The following is a 19,080-nucleotide window of genomic DNA, read 5'->3' on the forward strand; positions in this document are numbered from 1 at the left end:
CAGGGGAGTTATTCAGTATGTCTCAGTGTACACAGATGTGCTTGAAAACGTGAAACCGGGTGGACAAAGAATTTTAAACTTGTGATTATTGTTTCCCTTGGACCATTTCTGTCGGCAGGGTCGCCTTGGACCTAGGCTCTAGCCACGGGGCCCCGGGACCATCGTGTTACCATGTCTAGGGCCCTCCCCCTCCCCGGGAGCCCTCCTCTTTGTCTCCAGAAGAAGTCCACCCTGGGTGGGTGAATCGTGCTCCTACTGCTGGAGGGACAGGCACAGGTAGAGTGAACTGAGTTCATCCCAGCCTGCTGTCCTGTCTGGCCCTTCTTTCCCACCTCTTTCTGGGGTTTATTAAGAATCTGCTTTGGCTGCCTGTCCCTTGGCTGGGGCTGTGGAGGCACCTCTTTCGTATGCAGAAATGCTCGGCTTCCTCGAAAATTCAGCAGTAGTAAAGGGTACGTAATTTCGCTTAATACCGTTGCTGTAAAAGATGATGGGTTTTAATTGCCTCTGTGTGTTGGTAATCATTTGAACCCTGGAGAGAGAGTCTTTGGGGCCTTCTCTGTACTGAGTCCATCACTCTGTGACAAGTATTGGGGGCCGGGGGCTCTGAGAAGGATGGAGGGATGGAGACACTACCCGTGGATGCAGAGCAGCTTGGGTACCTGGGATGATGGTGTGATGGCCAGCCAGCCACCTCGCTCAGCATCAGGTCACGATCCTTAATTTCCTGTGCTTTCCAAGGCGGCACTCCATCTCTGCACCTTTTTCTGTTACCCCCCAGCCCCCAGTCTGAGTGCCACTGGCTAGGATATTACTCTCTGATACCAATCTGTGGACCGGTCACCCTCTCTGGCTACAGATTTTCCCCCAAGGGTAAGAGGAAGTAGTATTTTTTAAATTAGCCTGGGAGGGAGCTGGGTGAGGGCTTGGAAAGGGCTGGGGGGTCAGCTCCCTGCTGAAGCACCCTGATCACCTTCATTAGGAGATCACACTTTCTTTTAGGTGAGTTACTGTTTTAATCAGAGGTAATGCTGTACCCTGGCTATGTCGGCTAATTGTGTATACATTATATTCTAGCCCCATATAGATGAAGTCTAGTCTCTTCCTTCCAATTTTAAAGCTATTTAGAGGGAATGCCAAATTGTAGCCTGAACACTGGTGCTCTCTGGCTAATAGCTACAGATGGGGAGCGAGTGCTCTAAGAAACATTTATTTATAATGTTTATAAGGGTTATATTTATAATTAGTTTCCTCTGAAGTTAAATTAATTTCTGCAGTTGACGACATCAGATATTGTTACACCTTTGTCCAGTGGTCAACCGTGGGTGAATTGAGGCACATGGAATTAGCTGGTGGATGAAACAGGGGAAGCATGCTTTCTTGGACGCTTGGGTTTATTTTAAGCCCTTTTTGCACTCAGATTCTTGACTTGGGAATCTTTTGGGCCTGTCATTAAGAAAAACTCCGAAAACAGCTTTAGTGAGATACAATTCACATGCCGTGTAATTTACCCATTTGAAGTGTATAGGTCAGTGGTTTTTGGTCTGTTCACAGATACGTGCACCATCACCACAGTCCGTTTTAGAGCATTTTCACCACCTCACAAAGGAGCCCCATACTCTTTAGCCACACCTCCTGACCTCTCCCTCAGCCCTAAGCAACCCCTATTCTACGTGCTGTCCCTATGGGTTTCCCCATCAAACTTTCATATGAATGGAGTCATACAACATGTGGTCTTTTATGACTGCCTTCTTTCACTTCAGACAATGTTTTCAAAATCCATCCAGGTTGTAGCACGTGTCAGCGCTCCATTCCTTTTTGTGACCAAATAATATTCCATTATATGGATAGATCACACTTAATTTATCCATCCACCCATCCATCCATCCATCCATCGGTGTTCCACTTTCTGACTGACAAACAAGGCTGCTGTGAACATTTTGTGGGGAAGGTTTTGGGTGGACATACGTTTTAATTTCTCTTGGGTATATAGTAGGAGTGGAATTGTTGAGTCCTATGGTAACTCGACAGTTAATCATTTGAGGAGCTGCTAGACTGTTTGCCAGAGCGGATGCAGCATTTGACATTCCCACCAGCAGCATCTGGCCTGTCGGTTTTGCATCTTGCCTTCAGAATCGAAAAGGGCAGAATCAGACTTGCTCCTCATGACGTCCCCTCGTCTCCCTGTCCCCAGTTGTCTCTTTTTGCTGGGATGTCACAAGTAAAGGCGTAGGAAATTCAACGAATAGAAAGCTCAAGTTGGGGAATTCCCCGGTGGTCCAGTGGTTAGGACTCTTCCACTGCCGGGGGCCTGGGTTCGATCCCTGGTCAGGGAACTAAGATCCCACATGCCGCGTGGCGCGCCCCACCCCCCCGCCCCCCCAGAAAAGAAAGCTCGGGGTTGTGATGCCCCATTTTGTCACCCGCTAGTGCTGTGTGACTTTGGATGCTTCACATCTCTGAGCCTGTCTCCTTGGCTGTGGAAGAGAAGCTGAGACCCGTCTGAGGACTGACGTGAGGCCTGAGGAGGGCAACTGTGAGGAGGGCTCGGCCCAGGGCCGGGCCCACAGTGGGTCCACAGGGAGGACAGCGCATTCTGAGCGTGGAGGAGACGTGGGCACCACAGCTTTCCGTAGGAGAAGAGGACCTGCTATTAGGAGGGACCCTGCCACGTGTCAACCCGGGCCCTACATGTTTTATCAGAGGAACTTAAGTCGCATTTGGGCCACTTCTCTTCAAGAGCTGGCTCTGCTCTCCTGACTCCTTTACCTTCCCACCTCACCTTCTGGGACAGAGCCTTGACCCTGCGGCCCCTGCCATAGTGCTTGTGCAAATGATGAGTGTGACCTGCCTTCCTCAGGGGGCAGATTCAGATGGTCGCACCTGGGGCGTAGCGTTCTTCTCCCCCAGGGTGGTGGAGGCATCCTTGTGGGCCACGCCCCACCGTCACCAAGGACAGGTGAGACTGAGGCCGTGGTGTCTGAGAGCCTCTCCCAAGGAGGTCCCCATGTTAGTTACCTGGGGCTGCCACACGCTGGGTCGTTGAAGCCACAGAAGTGTTCTCTCATAGTTAGGAGTCTACAAGTCTGGAGGAGACAGAGGCTCCCTTCTGGAGGCTGTGAGGGAGAAACCGTCCCTCGCCTCTCTCCTAGCTCCTGGGACCTGCCGGCATTCCTTGGCTTGTAGACACATCACTGCAGTCTCTGCCTCTGTCTTCACACAACCTTCGTGTGTGTGTGTGTGTGTCTGTGTGTGTGTGTGTGTGTGTCCCTTCTCCTCCTCTTATAAGGACACCTCATTGGATTTAGGGCCCACCCTACACCCAGGGTGATTTCATCTCAAGATCCTTTATTAATTATAGCTGCAAGACCCTCTTTCCAGATGAGATCACATTCTGAGGTTCTAGGTGGACATGAATTTTGGGGGGGACTCATCAAGCCACTGCAGTCTCTTTTTCCACATATGATTCTAGAAATTTTTGGAGAAGATTCCCAGTTCCTGACTTGTGTTCTGATTTCGTATGTTACATGAGTTTTGCCATTGGATTCGGATGTGATTGGGGTGTTGGTGGTGGCAAGAGTGGTAGTTTAGGGGGAGGAGGGCAGAATGGAAGAAAATATTGGGAGAATGTAAGAATTTTAGAGGACAGGTCCCTTGGAAGAAACACCTCAGGGGAGGGGGCCATGGAGTTTGGGACTTCTAGGATCTCAGTCAGCCTTCCTAGAGCTTCTTTACCATTAAAGATTGGGCTTAATTCTCAAATGCAGAGTTGATGATACCACACAGTCTCATCCCAGATCCTGAAGAACAAAGTGCTCACCAAATTCAGAATCTAGTATGAAATCACATGGTATCTTTCAACTTACTTACCAGTTCTCCTTTGTCACTCTGCCTTGCCTTTAACTAGCACATGAGTCACCTTGCTGGGACTTGATTTTTTCATCTGCATAATGGGGATGATGGACAATCAGGTTTGCGAGAGCTCGTCCAATGCTAGCATTCTTATCCTTCCTGGGCTCTTTCAACCTTGGGATTCCCATAGATGGGAGAGCATCTGCAAAGAGCCTGCGTTCTTGGGCCCTGAAGATGGCTCGTGCTTTTTCACCGAGGGGAATTTGAACTCTTTTCAGGAGCATGGTTATGGCAAGAGCTGACTGAGTTTCTCTGGGCCTCTCTCACACCCATTTAAGACTCTTCAGAGCCATTTCCTGCCTTTCCATGCATTTATTAGGATCAGAAATATTTGTTGTTGTTCTGTTGTTTTCTTGTGTGACAACTAATATCTTTGGGCCAGTGCTGTTGGAGCTAAAATTTCCTCTTCGATCTCATCATAAAAGATTCTGACACCTCCACCCTCTGCTTTCAACACACACACACACACACACACACACACACACACACACACACACACACACACACACACACACCTGCTTTATTCGATCTTATAAAAATACAGCCAGTGGCTCCACTCTGAGTGACCACTTCAGATGGAAACACATTTTTTTTAAAAGAGAATTTTTGAAACTCGAAAAAAAAAGCCAGCTCTCTGGTTAGAGGCAGGAAGGTGGAGTGTTCTTTGCAGCTCTAGTTAGCAGCTGGCTTTGGCCAGTTCTTATGTGTAAACAGCAATTTTCCGAACTGGAATGGATGCTGGGGTTTTCTTTCTGGAGCCAAGAGTTGTGTGGAGAGCAGTAGTGTTTAGTTAAATTACGGGTCCGGATAACAAAACTTTGCAGCAGTGATTTGTGACAGCCCAAACCCTCCCCATGCCCCTATGCGTGCTACACACACACACACACACACACACTCACACTCACACAAACACACACACGCCTTCCCAGAATGCCACCCTAGACCATAAAAGGAGGTATCTGCTAGGGGAGGGGCTGTCCCCAAGGGTGTAGGGCCATCGCTCTGGGTGCAGCCTTCCACCAAAAACTCCAAGCCAAGGATGTTTCAGACCCATTTGCTTGTGGATTTCGGACTGAGCTCTCTCTGGAGCAGATGGGTGGCTCTCTCCATCTAAGTGTGCTGTGGAGGCCCTGAGCCTTGTGGTGTGCAGCGGCTGTGTGTCGGTGTGAAGGCTGTGGGTTGGGAAACAGTTACCCGAAGGGCCTAGCACAGGAAGAAGACACAGGTGGCTCTCTCCACTGTGGGCAGAGAGGACTTTTTATAACACAGAGGGCTATAGAGTCGGGGGCCAGTGTGTAACTGGTCCTGCTTGCTGTTTCTAGGGTCAGAGAGGGTTAAAGGTCTGGGGTGCTGGATGGTTCCTGGGGCACACAGAAGCCAAGACTCAAGGATTGGGACTAGAGAGGTACCCCCAATACACACACACACACACACACACACACACACACACGCATGCACACACATGCATGCAAACATGTACACAGAAATGAAACCTTGACAGTATTGATGGGAATTTGAGGACCTCCGTTTAGTCCACTGAGACCTTGGACACCACGTCCCCACGCTGCCCCCTTCCTGCTCTCCTCAGGAGCCATGGAGGTGGGAGGGAAATGGAGGGAAGAGTGTGTGATTCTAGCATCCTCTGCCTGCCCCCTGCGTCCCTCTCCAGAATGCAAACCATGGAGCAGTGCACAGCCCATTTAGCAGTGATGCCATCAGAATTCCCAAAGTAAATCACTCCCATTTTCCCCAGCACCCCTGGTGGGAGGGGTCACCTGCAGAGCCCCATCACCCCCCAGCCATGCTCCCCTCTCCTGAAGCTGAGACGTCGGTGAGCAGCTAACCAGGTGTTGCCCATCTTCCCACTGGCCTCTTCACGTTTGGAAGGTTTTGATTAAACCAGTCTCCTTTTCGTGTTTGCTGAAGAGTGGGATCTATCTCTGTATCTGAGCTGGTTCCTGGAAAGTATGTTTTAGTAACTTGGACGCTTTGGCCACATTGTCTGGGGCCTGGAATTTCTCATCCTTGTTTTAAAAAAAGTGTTTTAAAGACTGTTTTGGGACTGTGTAGATTTATAGCTGGATGTCTTCCCCAGCCTTTAGGGGTCTGTCTTGGCAGGTTTACGGCTGTAGGGCAACGGTGGAGGGTGTAAGAGGGGACCTTCTCTTTTTACCAGTTACTGGGGAATGAACATTCTATTGACTTCTGTTATTTGGAATGAAGACACGTTGGTCGTTTAATTCTCTGCGTCCCTGTGAACATTTGGAATATTTATAGGGCCTGCTGTCTATACCCACCTGGCTCTACACAATGTCTGAATGAGACCGTGGGGTTCATTTTATGGAATATCTCTCCAGAGTTTCTTTAAGTTGAGAACTCCACGAGTGCATGTTTGTAGATCACATTAGTGTTTCTTTATAGATATTTAATTGCTTGGCTGGGGTTAAAAAAAAGGAATGAAAAATCTAAAATGAAACTATTGGGAGTCTTTGCCCATCTGAAATCACGTAGAGATGTAGGAAAGTGTTTTTGAAATGATAGTGGAAGAGAATGGTCAATAAGAGTTGATTTATCAAAGTGTTTGGTAGAAGGTATCTTACTGCTGCACATTTCTACTGAGGCTGAAGGATGAATTTAGTAACTGACTTTGGATTCAGCTAGTGACCATTTATTTATCATCTACGCGCTGTCCCACCAGACTCTTGGGCATATGTTATTTGTAAATTTATTTATTTTATTTATTTTTGGTGTTGCTGCACGCGGGCTTTCTCTACTTATGGAGAGCGGGGGCTACTCTTCGTTGCGGTGCGCGGGCTTCTCATTACTGTGGCTTCTCGTTGCGGAGCACGGGCTCTAGGCGAGCAGGCTTCAGTAGTTGCAGCATGTGGGCTCAGTAGTTGTGGCGCACGGGCTTTGTTGCTCCGCGGCATGTGGGATCTTCCCGGACCAGGGCTCGAACCCTTGTCCCCTGCATTGGCAGGCAGATTCTCAACCATTGCACCACCAGGGAAGCCCTAGGCATATGTTATTTAATTTAGTTGCAGCAGGAACCTTGTGTGGTCGGCTAATTATTATATCTCCGTTTTTAAAGGGGATTAAATTCCACACTGTATTTGAATGTGAGTTCCAGCACCTCGCACTTAATCTATTTGTTGAATGAATGCATTAGGAAAGTTAGATGAGTAAAATTTGGTGATTAGTGAGTGTAGGGAGAGATTTAAATCTGGCGAGGGCCTGATGGAGCATCACCGTGAAGGTGACCTTGATCCACCAGGGGGACTGAGGGATAAGCAGGGAGACCGATAAGGAGGGAGATGAACAAGGAGCTGGATAAGATGCCCACCAGTTAACCGGAGGTTCTTGGAGCTCGGAGGTATGGACACTGGTGGGATCTTCATAGAATGTCCTCACGTACATTATCTCATCAAATTTCTCATTCATCTGAAAAGAGATGAAAAAATAGTAAACAACAGTTTTAAACACACATGCAAACCACTGCATGGTGGCCAGTGAGATGTATGAGAGTCACCAGGGCAGTGTCCTCCTGAGACAGCACAGGATGTCCACTACAACGGTATTCCAGGTCGGGGGTCAGTCAGCGGGCTGAGGTGGCATGTGTCCCCTCTGGGAGCTGCTGAGTTAAAGTGTCAGGTCCCCTGAGGTCTGGGAGCCTCCCTGTCGGGCCCACCATGCTCACAGATTCGGGGGAGTTCAGGGTTAGGCGGGACAGGGAGCTCTGGTCCAGGACTTCACGTGCAGAGCACAGAACCCAGCCCTCAGGCGAGTCCTGTCCAGGGTCACATCCAGACTTAGACACAGAAGCCAGGTTTCCAGAGCCTTTCACACTCCTAAGAACAGCCTGCCTGGGACCGCTGTGCCCTTAGGTGTCACTCTGCTGAGTCTCTACTGTTGGGAGTGGGTTCGTTGGTTCATTCTTTCCACACATGTGTCAGGAGACTTGGTGATACGTGATCCAGGCAGCCATGGCCCCCATACTTAGGCAACCTACATCGACTTTTTTTTTTTTAAATAAATTTATTTATTTATTTATTTTTTGGCTGCGTTGGGTCTTTGTTGCTGCGTGTGGGCTTTCTCTAGTTGCAACAAGCAGGGGCTGCTCTTCGATGTGGTGTGTAGGCTTCTCATTATGGTGGCTTCTCTTGTTGTGGAGCACAGGCTCTAGACGCGCAGGCTTCAGTAGTTGCAGCACGTGGGCTCAGTATTTGTGGCTCATGGGCTCTAGAGTGCAGGCTCAGTAGTTGTGGCGCACAGGCTTAGTTGCGCCACGGCATGTGGGATCTTCCCAGACAAGGGCTCGAACCCGTGTCCCCTGCATTGGCAGATGTATTCCCAACCACTGCGCCACCAGGGAAGTACCCCCTGCATCGACTTACAATAGACATGCGTGACATTGTGGCTGTTTCTTTTTTTTTTTTTTAGTGTTTTCAGAGTCCTCTCATTCATTTATTTTTGGGTTTTAGTCTTGCTTTTCTTTGTATGTTCTCATCAAAAATTTTTCCCCCAAGCTTTATTGGGGTGTAATTAACAAATAAAATGGTAAGGTATTTAAAGCGTACAATGTGATGATTTGATGTATGTATGTATTTTATATTGTGGCAAGATCTAGCCATTGGGTTAAGACGTTGTGCTTTTATTATATAAAACCAAACTAGTGAGACCCTGTATCCACTGAGTTTTACAAATTTTTATTTGACATTAAAGAAGAACAAAAAAAGAAAAAGAAAAAACCAACCCCAAACCCCGCACAGCCTAACTTAGTCTTCAGAATAAAATTTATTGTATTTTATTGTCTTTCACTCTTCCATGTAAGATTTTTGGTCCCACTCTGAAGAGTAGACATCATCGAGTTCCCTCCTCCCTTTGCTTTAGGGCTGGTGGGATTCTGAAATGTGGCCATTGCAGAAATTTGTTTGTTTTTGCATCCACCAGACTTTGGCTGTGGACTTCTGTGTGCCTGGCCCTGTATTTGCACCCTGGGGGGTACCGAGAGGAGTCAGGAGCCCACGGTCTGGGGGAGGAGGTTAGAACGAAGGCAGGATTATCACTCACTTCAGTGCGAGGTGGAAAGTAGTGAGTGTGTGAGAGGCAGAGGGGCGCAGCGTTTGGGGTTCAGAAGCAGGAGAAACAGCTTCTGGTTGGGACGGCTATACAGGTAGTTTGAATTTTGGAGAAGGGCACTGGATCTCGGAGGAAAGTCACAACTTGGCAAGGGAGGTGCAGGAGTGGAGAGGTCTCCCAAGGAGCAGGACCTGCGTGCACAGAGGTGTGGAGGCCTGGGGACCAGCTGCGCTTGGCTGAGTGTAGGACAAATCCAAGTGAATGGTGAGAAATCCAGAGGGGAAGGAGCCCTGGGGGCCGGGCTTGGAGGGCGGTCCCGGTGTATGAGGTCCTGTCTGTCCTGTTGGCAGACGTAAGCCAGCACCCAGAACGGCTCTGTGTAGGCAATCTGCATGTGGTTTTGAATTATGTGTGAGTTTCTTATTGACACACTTTACGGGTACTTTCAGGGCAGCAGACCTTTATGCACGTAGTTCTCTTCTGTTCATGTCTCTTAGGTTTAAAATAGCTTTGACGTGTGACTTAACATCACAGTGAAGCTGTGTGTTACAGCCAAAGAGGTTCACTCTCCATCTGTATGAAACTCGAGCTTTCAGGTTGCGGCCCGAAGGCCTAAGGTATCCAGAGTGACGGTCTCCGGTATCCTGAGACGTCCAAAGGGCCCGCTTGGTGCAGCTGGCATATTCCTAACATCGCCTTCCTCTCTAGAGAAGTGTGGAGAGTGGCTTGCTCAGCATCTCGGTGAGTGTGGCTTCAGATAACCTAGTTAACCCATGGCTTCCTCTTGTCATTTCTTGCAGATGGTCACAAGAACAAAGAAAATCTTCGTAGGCGGATTATCTGCGAACACGGTGGTGGAAGACGTGAAGCAGTATTTCGAGCAGTTCGGCAAGGTAAGCGGTGCAGAAGCCTGCGCAGTCCGTAGCAGTGGCTGCCGTGGCCCCTGCCTTTGCCGCTACTGTGTCCTCAAGAACCTTGTCCTTGGACTCGGCCGTCAAGATGTAAATGAAATTTGGCAGGAGCCGAGATAGCAGAGTCCGGCTTGTGGTGGGCACGGCACCCCACGTGCCTGCAGGAGCAGACAGAGTGGCCTTTGAGTGCGGATTCACTGGCATTTGCCGGCCACGTGGGCCTGGGCTGGGAGCTGACGGTGGCAGCTCCTGGCGAGGGATTCAGGGCTGTGAGTCACAGGGCAGGAGCTCCCGCAGAAGCTGGCCTGTAAGTTGGCGCTGGACTTCATTCTGTGCCCTTCTGGAAAAGGCATTGAGAGAGGAGGCTCCCTGGGGCCCTTGCGGCTGAACCCTCCCCTGTCAAATGCCCGAGGAAACTCAGGAAAGATGCTAGGCTCGTACCTGTCAGAATGTCGGTGAGACAGCAGTACAATTATCCCCTGGGCTCTGCTGCGGGAACGGGCTGGGAGCAACTCAGAATGCCCCAGATGAGTCAGGAAGTGGAGTGTGGGAGTGTGTGTGTGACAGACAGAGTCACACAGACAGACAGGGCACGTAACCATGGATGATTAATTCAGCCCCTTTCTAGTTGGTGGGGGGGACCCACTGCCTTGGAGAGTGGGTTCTTCCCCAGGGTGACACGTTCCTCCAATGACTCTGTCGCCCTAGGGCTCCAGCAGGGCAGCTTGCTGGGCACTGAGCCTTGCTGGCATTTGTGTGGTGCCCCTCCTATGGCTCCTGTGTCCCAGGAGGCTGGCAGGTGGGTGGGTGCACAGGGCCTACGCCTCCTGCATCTTTGCACAGTTGTGGACATTGTCCTGGGAGCACAGGTGTGGGATAGTTTTCTTCTGTGTGTCTCCCGCCTCCACCGAAGGACGGATGTGGCAGAGGGCCGCCGAGGCATCCTGAGAAGACACCGTGGCTGTTCTAAGCTCTGTCACTCATCTGCCCCATGACACCTGTCACACTTGCCCTGGGTGGTATGAAGGCATTGCCGCCCACTGGCCAGTCTGAAAGTTCTGTGCTTTCATTTGTTTGCCCAAGGCAATGGGCAGCTATGATCCCATCTCCAGGAGTGTCCAGTTGTGAGCTGCTCTCTGGGATGAGTGCTGTGACTTCTATTTAGCCTCAAAATAGAGATTTTCCTGTCTCTGGTATTAATCAATTTCTGCATGGATGGGAGACCATGCTTCAGAGAACCCAGCCTCCTGCAGCCCAGCCTTGCGTTTGGAATGGCACTCAGCTGCCCTTCTGGGTCGGTTATGAAAGACTCCTTCCCCACGGCACTGTCTGGCATTGCCGGTTGGGGGCTGATTCATTCTGGCAGATTCTAAAAAATAGCTGGGTGTGCTGGGGATTGTGTACACTATGGCGCTTCTCTTCGAGACTGATTTAAAGCATTAAGGGGGATTGGTCCATCCCCCAGCCCCACCCTGCCTAGGGAGAGAGACTGGAAATAATTTAATGAGACAAATCCAGCTTGCGTAATGGAAGGCTCTGGAGTGCGAGCCCTCTTTGCTACCGTCCTGCCTTTAAAACCAGGCCGGAGGTGGTGTTTGCAAACATGAGGTGGGATTTCTTTTTCGAGCCGTAACCTGCCTTGGAATCTCATGGGCCTATTTGCGGGTGTCGGGGAAGTTGATGCTGCCCAGATGGGCTGTTAGAATTTTCCACACAGGCTCATACTCGCCACACCTCCGCACATGCCCAGCTCTGGGTCTCTCCCTCTCTCTCTCCTTTCTCTCTCTTTGTCTTTCCGTTGTTCTTCATTAACACTTAGCGTTGTGACTCAGTCCAGCGGCAGTTGGTGGGGGGGCGCGAGCCCACAGCAGTGACCATCCCTGCCCCGGGAACAGCCGTCCTCTTGACTGGGAGGCGGCCACAGACTCTTCCCTGGCTTGGCACTCGCTGGGTCTGAAGCCGCTCAGTTAACTGTGCAGTAACGTCGGTGGATTCCTGCAGGATGCATAAACCTATCAAGTGTTTTATTAGAGGACTAAGGAGGCCGTTGAATGTATCACAACCCTTACACTGTATAGTCATGTGTTAGTGGCCTGTTGCGTACATATGCTCTGCGTGTTATCTGGGTCTGTCTTCAGAATAGCTTATTCCCCACTTGGCTGGCGGCTGGTGTGACATGTGTGTTCCCTTGGGCAGGACCCACCACCTCTCAGGATTCTGGTATAATTCATTTGACTCCAGAATGGTCAAAGGAGGGGAGACCCTGCTACTGGGCCTCAGGGGTGATGAGTAAATCCAGTGGCTGTGAAAGGAGTAACAGTAAATTGACAAACTGATTGAAGGAAATGGAAAACACACGCACACACACTTGCATAAAGTATACTCACACATAGGCACACACTCCCGACTGTGTCAAGTTGTTTGGGGCTCTTTTCAGTTGGTTAACTGCACATTAGTAAGGTGTAATTCAGTGAGTAATTTAGTGAGTACATGTTAAGTGTTGGATACGGGCCAGGCCCTTGACTTATGTTATCTCACTTAATTCTTCTCTGGGATGCTGGTGGGTGTACTGCCCATTTTGTAGATGGTTAAATGGCCACAAGTCTTGGTGAGACTGCACCTTTGACTCAAGGTCGCAGCCTTATGAAAGTTCACAGACTTCCCCTCTAGGCTTGTCTGATCATAGAACCCAAACCCTGGGCCCGTTCCAGCTGCTGATCGACCCCCAAGATAGACTTAGGGTGGGGAGGATGCAAAAGAGAGGAAAAAATGGTGTCCCCTCTGGATGCCCAAGGACAGTGCCAGGAACTGGGCCTACGTGGCCTCATTGCTTCTGCACAGCGGATTTTGGCATCATCCAGCCCATTTGACAAAGGTGGACAATACAGGTCAGGGAGGTGAAGTCTCAGCAAAGGTCACCCAGGTAAGGCAGTATAACAGCCAGAATTCACACCCTACTTCCTCCAAGTCTAGAACTGTCCATCTTTCCACAGGCTCCATTCAGAGTTCGCCACCTTCTTTTTAGGTTTCCCTCGTTGTCATGCTTCTTTCCTCTTCCTCTTCCCATCTTGCCTGAGGTGGCAGCTGTTTCGGCTGTTTATTTCAGATGGCAATCAAGATGGGTAAGAGCGTTGTCTTGGGGCTCTGAGCTAAGGGAGTCTAAACATGTCATTACTGTAAGCGGAGTGGGTGCAGGATGGCACATTGAGAGCTTGAAATGACTCAAGTTGGAGGCTTGTAAACCCTTTTTTGCTTTTCTCCCACCTTCCTCCCAGAAGATTTACCCCCCTCCCCCTGACCCCCAGGTTAGGGATGTCATTACTTGTTTATATTTAACATGAGATCATGAAGTGCAGCCATCGGCATAAGGACTCTGCTGACTTGGGTGCCGTCCTCACCCCTGGGTAGCTGTTCTGGTCCCCTCGTTGGAGGAAGGTAAGAGGAGGTATCCCAGACCCTCGTACTGGGCATGACCGCATGGTTAAGGTGAGGCACCTTAGCAGGCCACTTCTTTCCTGGCCTCAGTTTCTCACCTGAGGGAAGGGCATGGAAAACTTGGGTTAGATAGTAAATATTTTTGGCTCTGTCACAACTACTCACTTCTGTCATGTGGAGAAAGCAGCTGTAGCCAACACATAAACCATTGGGTGTGGCTGAGTTCCAATAAAACTTTATGAAAACAGGTTTGGGACCCCATCTGCCCCATGGGCTGTGGTTTGCCAACCTCTGTACTAGATTATTCCTATGGTTGGTTTCAAGCTTGAAAATTGAATAATTTAGAAAGTGTTTAAGTAAACATACATAGGTGGATGGATAGATAGGTATCTACGGTACCTATAGACTGTAACCAAGACAAGATGTTATTGGTAGTAATGAGCGTGATGTAACAAATAAAACAGTTGTAACTGTGGTAGAGTTAATTTCTGCACTTCAATATCAAAGGGCAATGAAAGACTCTCTATTCGGAAAAAGCTACCGTTTATAAACTGGAATCTTTATCCTATGAGTATAAAGTATTTCCAATTTCCTATTACATGTGCTAGATCTCCATGAAGACGCAGAATTTGTGAAGTTCAGATTTTAGTATGAACTTCTTTTACGGTGTTCTGATGTTTCTGAATTAGAGGGTCGTGTGCTTTGTGCTAAACTTCTTAATGCATTTAAAAATTTGGTTCTGGGCTTCCCTGGTGGCACAGTGGTTGAGAATCTGCCTGCCAATGCAGGGGACACGGGTTCGAGCCCTGGTCTGGGAAGATCCCACATGCCACAGAGCAACTAGGTCCGTGAGCCACAGCTACTGAGCCTGAGCGTCTGGAGCCTGTGCTCCGCAACAAGAGAGGCCACGATAGTGAGAGGCCCGCGCACCGCGATGAAGAGTGGCCCCCGCTCGCCGCAACTAGAGAAAGCCCTCGCACAGAAACGAAGACCCAACACAGCCAAAAATAAATAATAAATAAATAAAAAAGAAATACATTAAAAAAAAATTGGTTCTCAGGGATGTCAAGTGAGGTAGGTGAAATATCTATTAAGCGATGACGAAACTGATGTTGAGAAAGGTCAGTATGTTGTCCAAGATCATGTAACCTGGAGAGTCACTCATTTTCAGCATTTATAAAACCTCATCTCTCACTTTACCACTGAGCAGCCCCATCCTCAGAGGCAGCAGGTTTGGTTCATTTGTCAAGAACATTGATCTATGGCAATTTATTTTACTGCTTCAGGTTTCCTAGTGGACGTTATCTGTGCTGACGATTTCATGCCTACAGGAATGATGTATACAGACCGTTCTGAAAAATGGCGTGTAAACAGCGCTCTAGATGCGCACATACAGACCGAGACCGTCCATCGGGCTGTTCTGCTCCGTTCCCCCTGCACGGCCATCCGGACGAGCCCAGCGTGGTAATTAAAAAGCCCTGGGATCAAAGCACCTCCATGTGCCAGGGCTTCCTCCTTCTCCCTGTAGGCCCCTCCTTCTTAAATTCTCACTTATAGGATTTGGGAGATCAAAAAGAGGCCTTTAAACTTAATGAATTCTCGGCTTCGTCCCGGATGGAGCAGTTCTGCACCTTTCAGCCGTTCACCTCGATGAGAGGGCTGCTCGGTGCCGAGCTCGCTAGGTAATTCTCACTTTATATAACTCCTGTGAAAGCAGAGCAGGCCGCATCTGGAGGCTCCCAATTATACTTCACATGGTGAACTGTGTAATTAGTTTGGAAGACTTACGCTTAGTCATTGGTTTATCCTAATCGGCTTTGGCTTTCCCCACCAACAAAGTGAGCTTATTTTGCTAAGCTGAACCGACTCTGCACCCTTTGTTCCAGCCTTTTATTGTCTCATTCCTTTCATTCTGTTTTACTGCCAAAGTTCTGTTTCATTAGGCCTACAAGTCATTTCCAATTCAGTGGGCTGCTACAATCCGGCCTTTATCACTCGGCTGCCCTGGTTCCCATGTCCCTTCTGGGCCAGTGCCCGAGTTTGCGGTTTGACGTGAGGGCTTTAACCCTTTCCTGGGCCAGCCCCTCACTGTGGCGGATGGGAAGCCAAGGCCCTAAAGGAGGTGGTGGTTTGGAAAGTTCCAGCTCTTTAGGGGAGCCCCGTGGAAATGGGGCGAAAAGGGGCCTTCAAGTCCTTTTGTTGGGTTGGGGTTGTGTGTGGGCTATAAAAGTTAACTTGAGCTACAGAGAATGGTGCTCGAAAGCTTTGGGGGGAAAAAAATGGAAAACAAGAATGAATTGGCTTTTTAATATAATGAGATCTCATTGATTGCACTTGTGTGAGGTCTCGGGAGAGGGCCCTCTGAGGGAGTGTTGGCTGCCTGTTATCTTTTAGCTCCAGGCTTTATGTGCAGGTACGATGCTGGCACCCCCGGCCACCGCTCAGATGCCCCTTTTGATGCTGTATGTGTGAGGAGAGAAAGATCTAGAATAAACATATCATAAAGCCTTTGAAATGTGAAAGGCAGGAGATTTGTGAGAAAATGAATAAGCAAGTTAACCATATTCCTGAGAGTGGATTCTGATTGTATTGCTTCCTAATGCAAGTTGCAGATAAACAGACCTCCATGAGGTGTGCGGTTCCTTCCGACCGGGCCTGGAATACAAAAGTCCTGTCTGTCCTTCGTGGGCCTCACAGCTCCCACGAGGCCTGCGTCTTCTGAAGTGGTTTGTACAGGCGGACTCACTGGAAGGTGGTCGGCGTGCCTGGGCCTCGCCCCTCACCTGCTGGCCTTTGCTCTGGAGGGCCATGACGTTCCTCAGACCTTGACTTAGAACTCTAGAGTGGACCAGGAAGGACCATTGGCTCTCCCCTCCCTGGCCGGTCACGCTGAAGGCTACCTGCACGTTTAAATTTTCTTCCTGTAATAGCCCAGAACAAGGCCAACACTGTCCTGGTGTTTGATTAAATCTCTGCCTGGTTTGTGTCAATCTCTCCCTTTGGAAGTTGTCATACGGGGGGAGGGGACTTTACTTGCCCTGTGACCCCTGGCAGAGCTGCTGAGGGCAAAAAGTCTCAGTTAGCAAACAGGTGACTGCTGCCTCATCTGCCTGCCTCGGCCTCCTGGGCCAGGTGGTGGCAAAAGAGCAGGCAGGACCCACAGGTAATATGAGCCTTGGGCTTTGCAGGTAAACCCTCTTGCCAAAGGACTTTGTGTCTTCCTGATGAACTTTTTCCTCCGTTTCTGCTGCAGCCGGTGGAGAGAGCTGCGTTCGAAACAGATTGAGCACCTCAACCTCACTTCTCCTAAATCCTCTTTTTGTATTCCGCTTCAAAAAGGAGTTCCTGAAATAGATGAGTGGGTTTCTAGGAAAACTGCCCATTTCCCTTTTAGTGTATAAAATATAGCCAGCTGTTGTTAGGCAAATGCATCAGACATTATTATTGCTCTGTTAACAGTGTTTTAAAATATACAAATAGAAAAATAGGATGCCTTCTGGGTAGCAAGCTGGGAAAAGTTTGAGATTATGCTAATCACTTGCGTATGCATAGTAAGGTAGGGGAACAAGGCTCGAACTTTCTGGCTCTGCTGTTTAACTGTGTTTCCCAGTATGGTTTAGCATTATTTAATTCTTGTAGGGGGCAGGAGAGCCCTTGGGCAGGAAGGAGTTAATGAGCCTGGGGAGGCAGAGGGAGAAGGGGTTTAAGGGCTCCACCAGCTTACCTTCCCAGAGCCCTCCTGGCAGGCTCTGAGGACGTCACTTACAATGGAGTTGTTAGCATGAGAAAGAAAGCCTTTCTACCCCTGGATGTACTTCAGTGGGAACTGAAAGTGTCTGAGAAATCACGGTTCAGGCTTGTGCCAGTGGGTGCAAGGAGTGGTTCTTATGGAGGAGAAAGCTCCGTTCATTTAGACTTGGCATAGAAATCGGATTCCATTGTTTTGGGGCGTGAACATTGATATGGAGATTCCTACCCATCCCCCAGCCCATCAATAGGATACCCCATTACATGGGTCGCATATGCTTTTCTTCTTTCTTTCTCTTCTTTTTTTTCCAGCTTCCTTTGTCCTCTGAGAATTAGGCTCTCTGTAGAGCAGCAGGATTTGTCAAGTTACCACCCTCTAAATTTTTACAGCTCTGTATATTCAGACTTGGTATTCGTGAATTAGCCGAAAGTGGGCTGCCAATCGGTACTTTATTTACATTCGAAGCCATAAGAGTGAGAGCCCCAGAAAAAATGTTAATATGCAGGAAGAGGCAGAAGGGTTGAGTTTCTGACTGTTGCTAACCTCACCACTGCCTTTCAAACCAATCATGAGGCACACGGCTGATATTTAATAGCTTTTAGCTGATTATTTTTCTTCTCCTCCTCTTTCTTTTCTATCCAAGTTGACCTGGGTGTACTTGAGCGGAAATGAAGTCATCCAAATGCTGAATTAGAATAATCGCAGGCCTCCAAGAATGAAATGGAAGCAGAGATTAAATGGTAGAGGGAAAGCTGGCATTAATAAGCAGCAGGAAAACTTTGCATAAAATAAATAGGAGATTTGATAGATTGAATTTGTATATGCTATTTCCATTTTTCTCCACTTCGTATTGTCTTCCTTGAGCTGAGTTGCTGGCAGAGTGGGATTTGATTTGCCTTAAGTCCACATACCTTCTGCAGCCGGGGTGATGGTCCTTTCTTCTTCAGGGGACGTTGGAGTAACCAGGACGTTTCCAGGATGGAAGAATCTGGGTGGAGGGGCCGTTACTGTGAAAGGTTGATGATTACTGGTTCCAAAGTGCAGTGGTTGGGGATGGGGGGTGGGCACAGATGGAAGGTAACACACAGCAGGCAAACAAGAAATATTATTGATGGATTCCTGATGGTAAGGAGAAGAACTAGGCTGGATAAAGGTAGGGCGACCAACTGTCCTGGTTTGCCTAGGACTGAGGGGTTTCCAGGAACTCAGGACTTGCAAACCAGAATAAGTTGCTCACCCTAAATAAATGGGAGGTGGGAGAAGGCGAGACGCTTGGCCTCAAACTCCAAAAGGCATGAAACCTTTGACCACCTCCAGGCAGATTTAAGTATTCCTTCCTGCATGTTCCAGAACACTTACTTCATACCTATTTACAATCTGCCTTCCTGATTTAACTCAGCCGCTGGGGTCAGGCGCCAGCACAGGCCAGTAAGTGTAGTGTTACCTGAAGTGGCCTGCGGAAGGCAGGACAGACAGACAGACACACAGTCCTGGGCAAGGGCAGCTAGCTCATCAGTGACTTGGAGTGTAGGATTCCTTTGGGCTCCGATTTGGGCTCCTACTTGGGGGTTATTTCTACATCTTTTGAAAATAAACGGTTCTGCCCCATGTAGCAAAAAAGTGAGCTTTGTGTAGTTAAAGAGCAAAATAAGGATTTAATTATATTAAAAAAAAAACCCCAGCAGAGTGGTTTGTTTACAGGAAGTCGTTTTTAGGTGGTCTGTAGTAGAAAATGTAATTTGCAGAATCAGATTAGTTGTAAATTAGAGATTTTTGGTAGTTGAGGTCGCTAACGATCCTTTATAATTGGCAGCAGACGTAAATATTTTCAGACTTGCTTATTGTTTGTAGAGTGTTATTGTTTGAAAAAAAATGACAATTTAAGGTGCTTTTCCCTTCAGGAAATACAAATGAGAGTATGGAATGATCAGAGGCAGTCTTTCTGATCTTATTGTCAGGGTTCCTAGGGAACGGCAGGAGGGCAGGGTTAGCGCC

General features: G+C 48.7%; 1 protein-coding gene across 8 annotated transcripts in view; it reads left to right on the forward strand.

The window, feature by feature from the left end:
* The window catches only part of MSI2 (musashi RNA binding protein 2), a 393,052-nt gene that overhangs the window by 127,204 nt on the left and 246,768 nt on the right, over window positions 1–19,080 (forward strand). For all 8 annotated transcript variants that reach the window (XR_014257254.1, XM_082440130.1, XM_082440127.1 and 5 more), the window contains exon 6: window positions 9,792–9,884. Coding sequence is in view for 7 of the 8 variants with exons in the window: in XM_082440130.1 (XP_082296256.1) it covers window positions 9,792–9,884 (93 nt within the window). In the remaining variant the exon portion in view is untranslated. The remainder of the gene's footprint in view (window positions 1–9,791; window positions 9,885–19,080) is intronic.

This window comes from Balaenoptera physalus, assembly GCF_965194825.1.
Source record: "Balaenoptera physalus genome assembly, chromosome: 20".
Taxonomy (NCBI): Eukaryota; Metazoa; Chordata; class Mammalia; order Artiodactyla; family Balaenopteridae; genus Balaenoptera; species Balaenoptera physalus.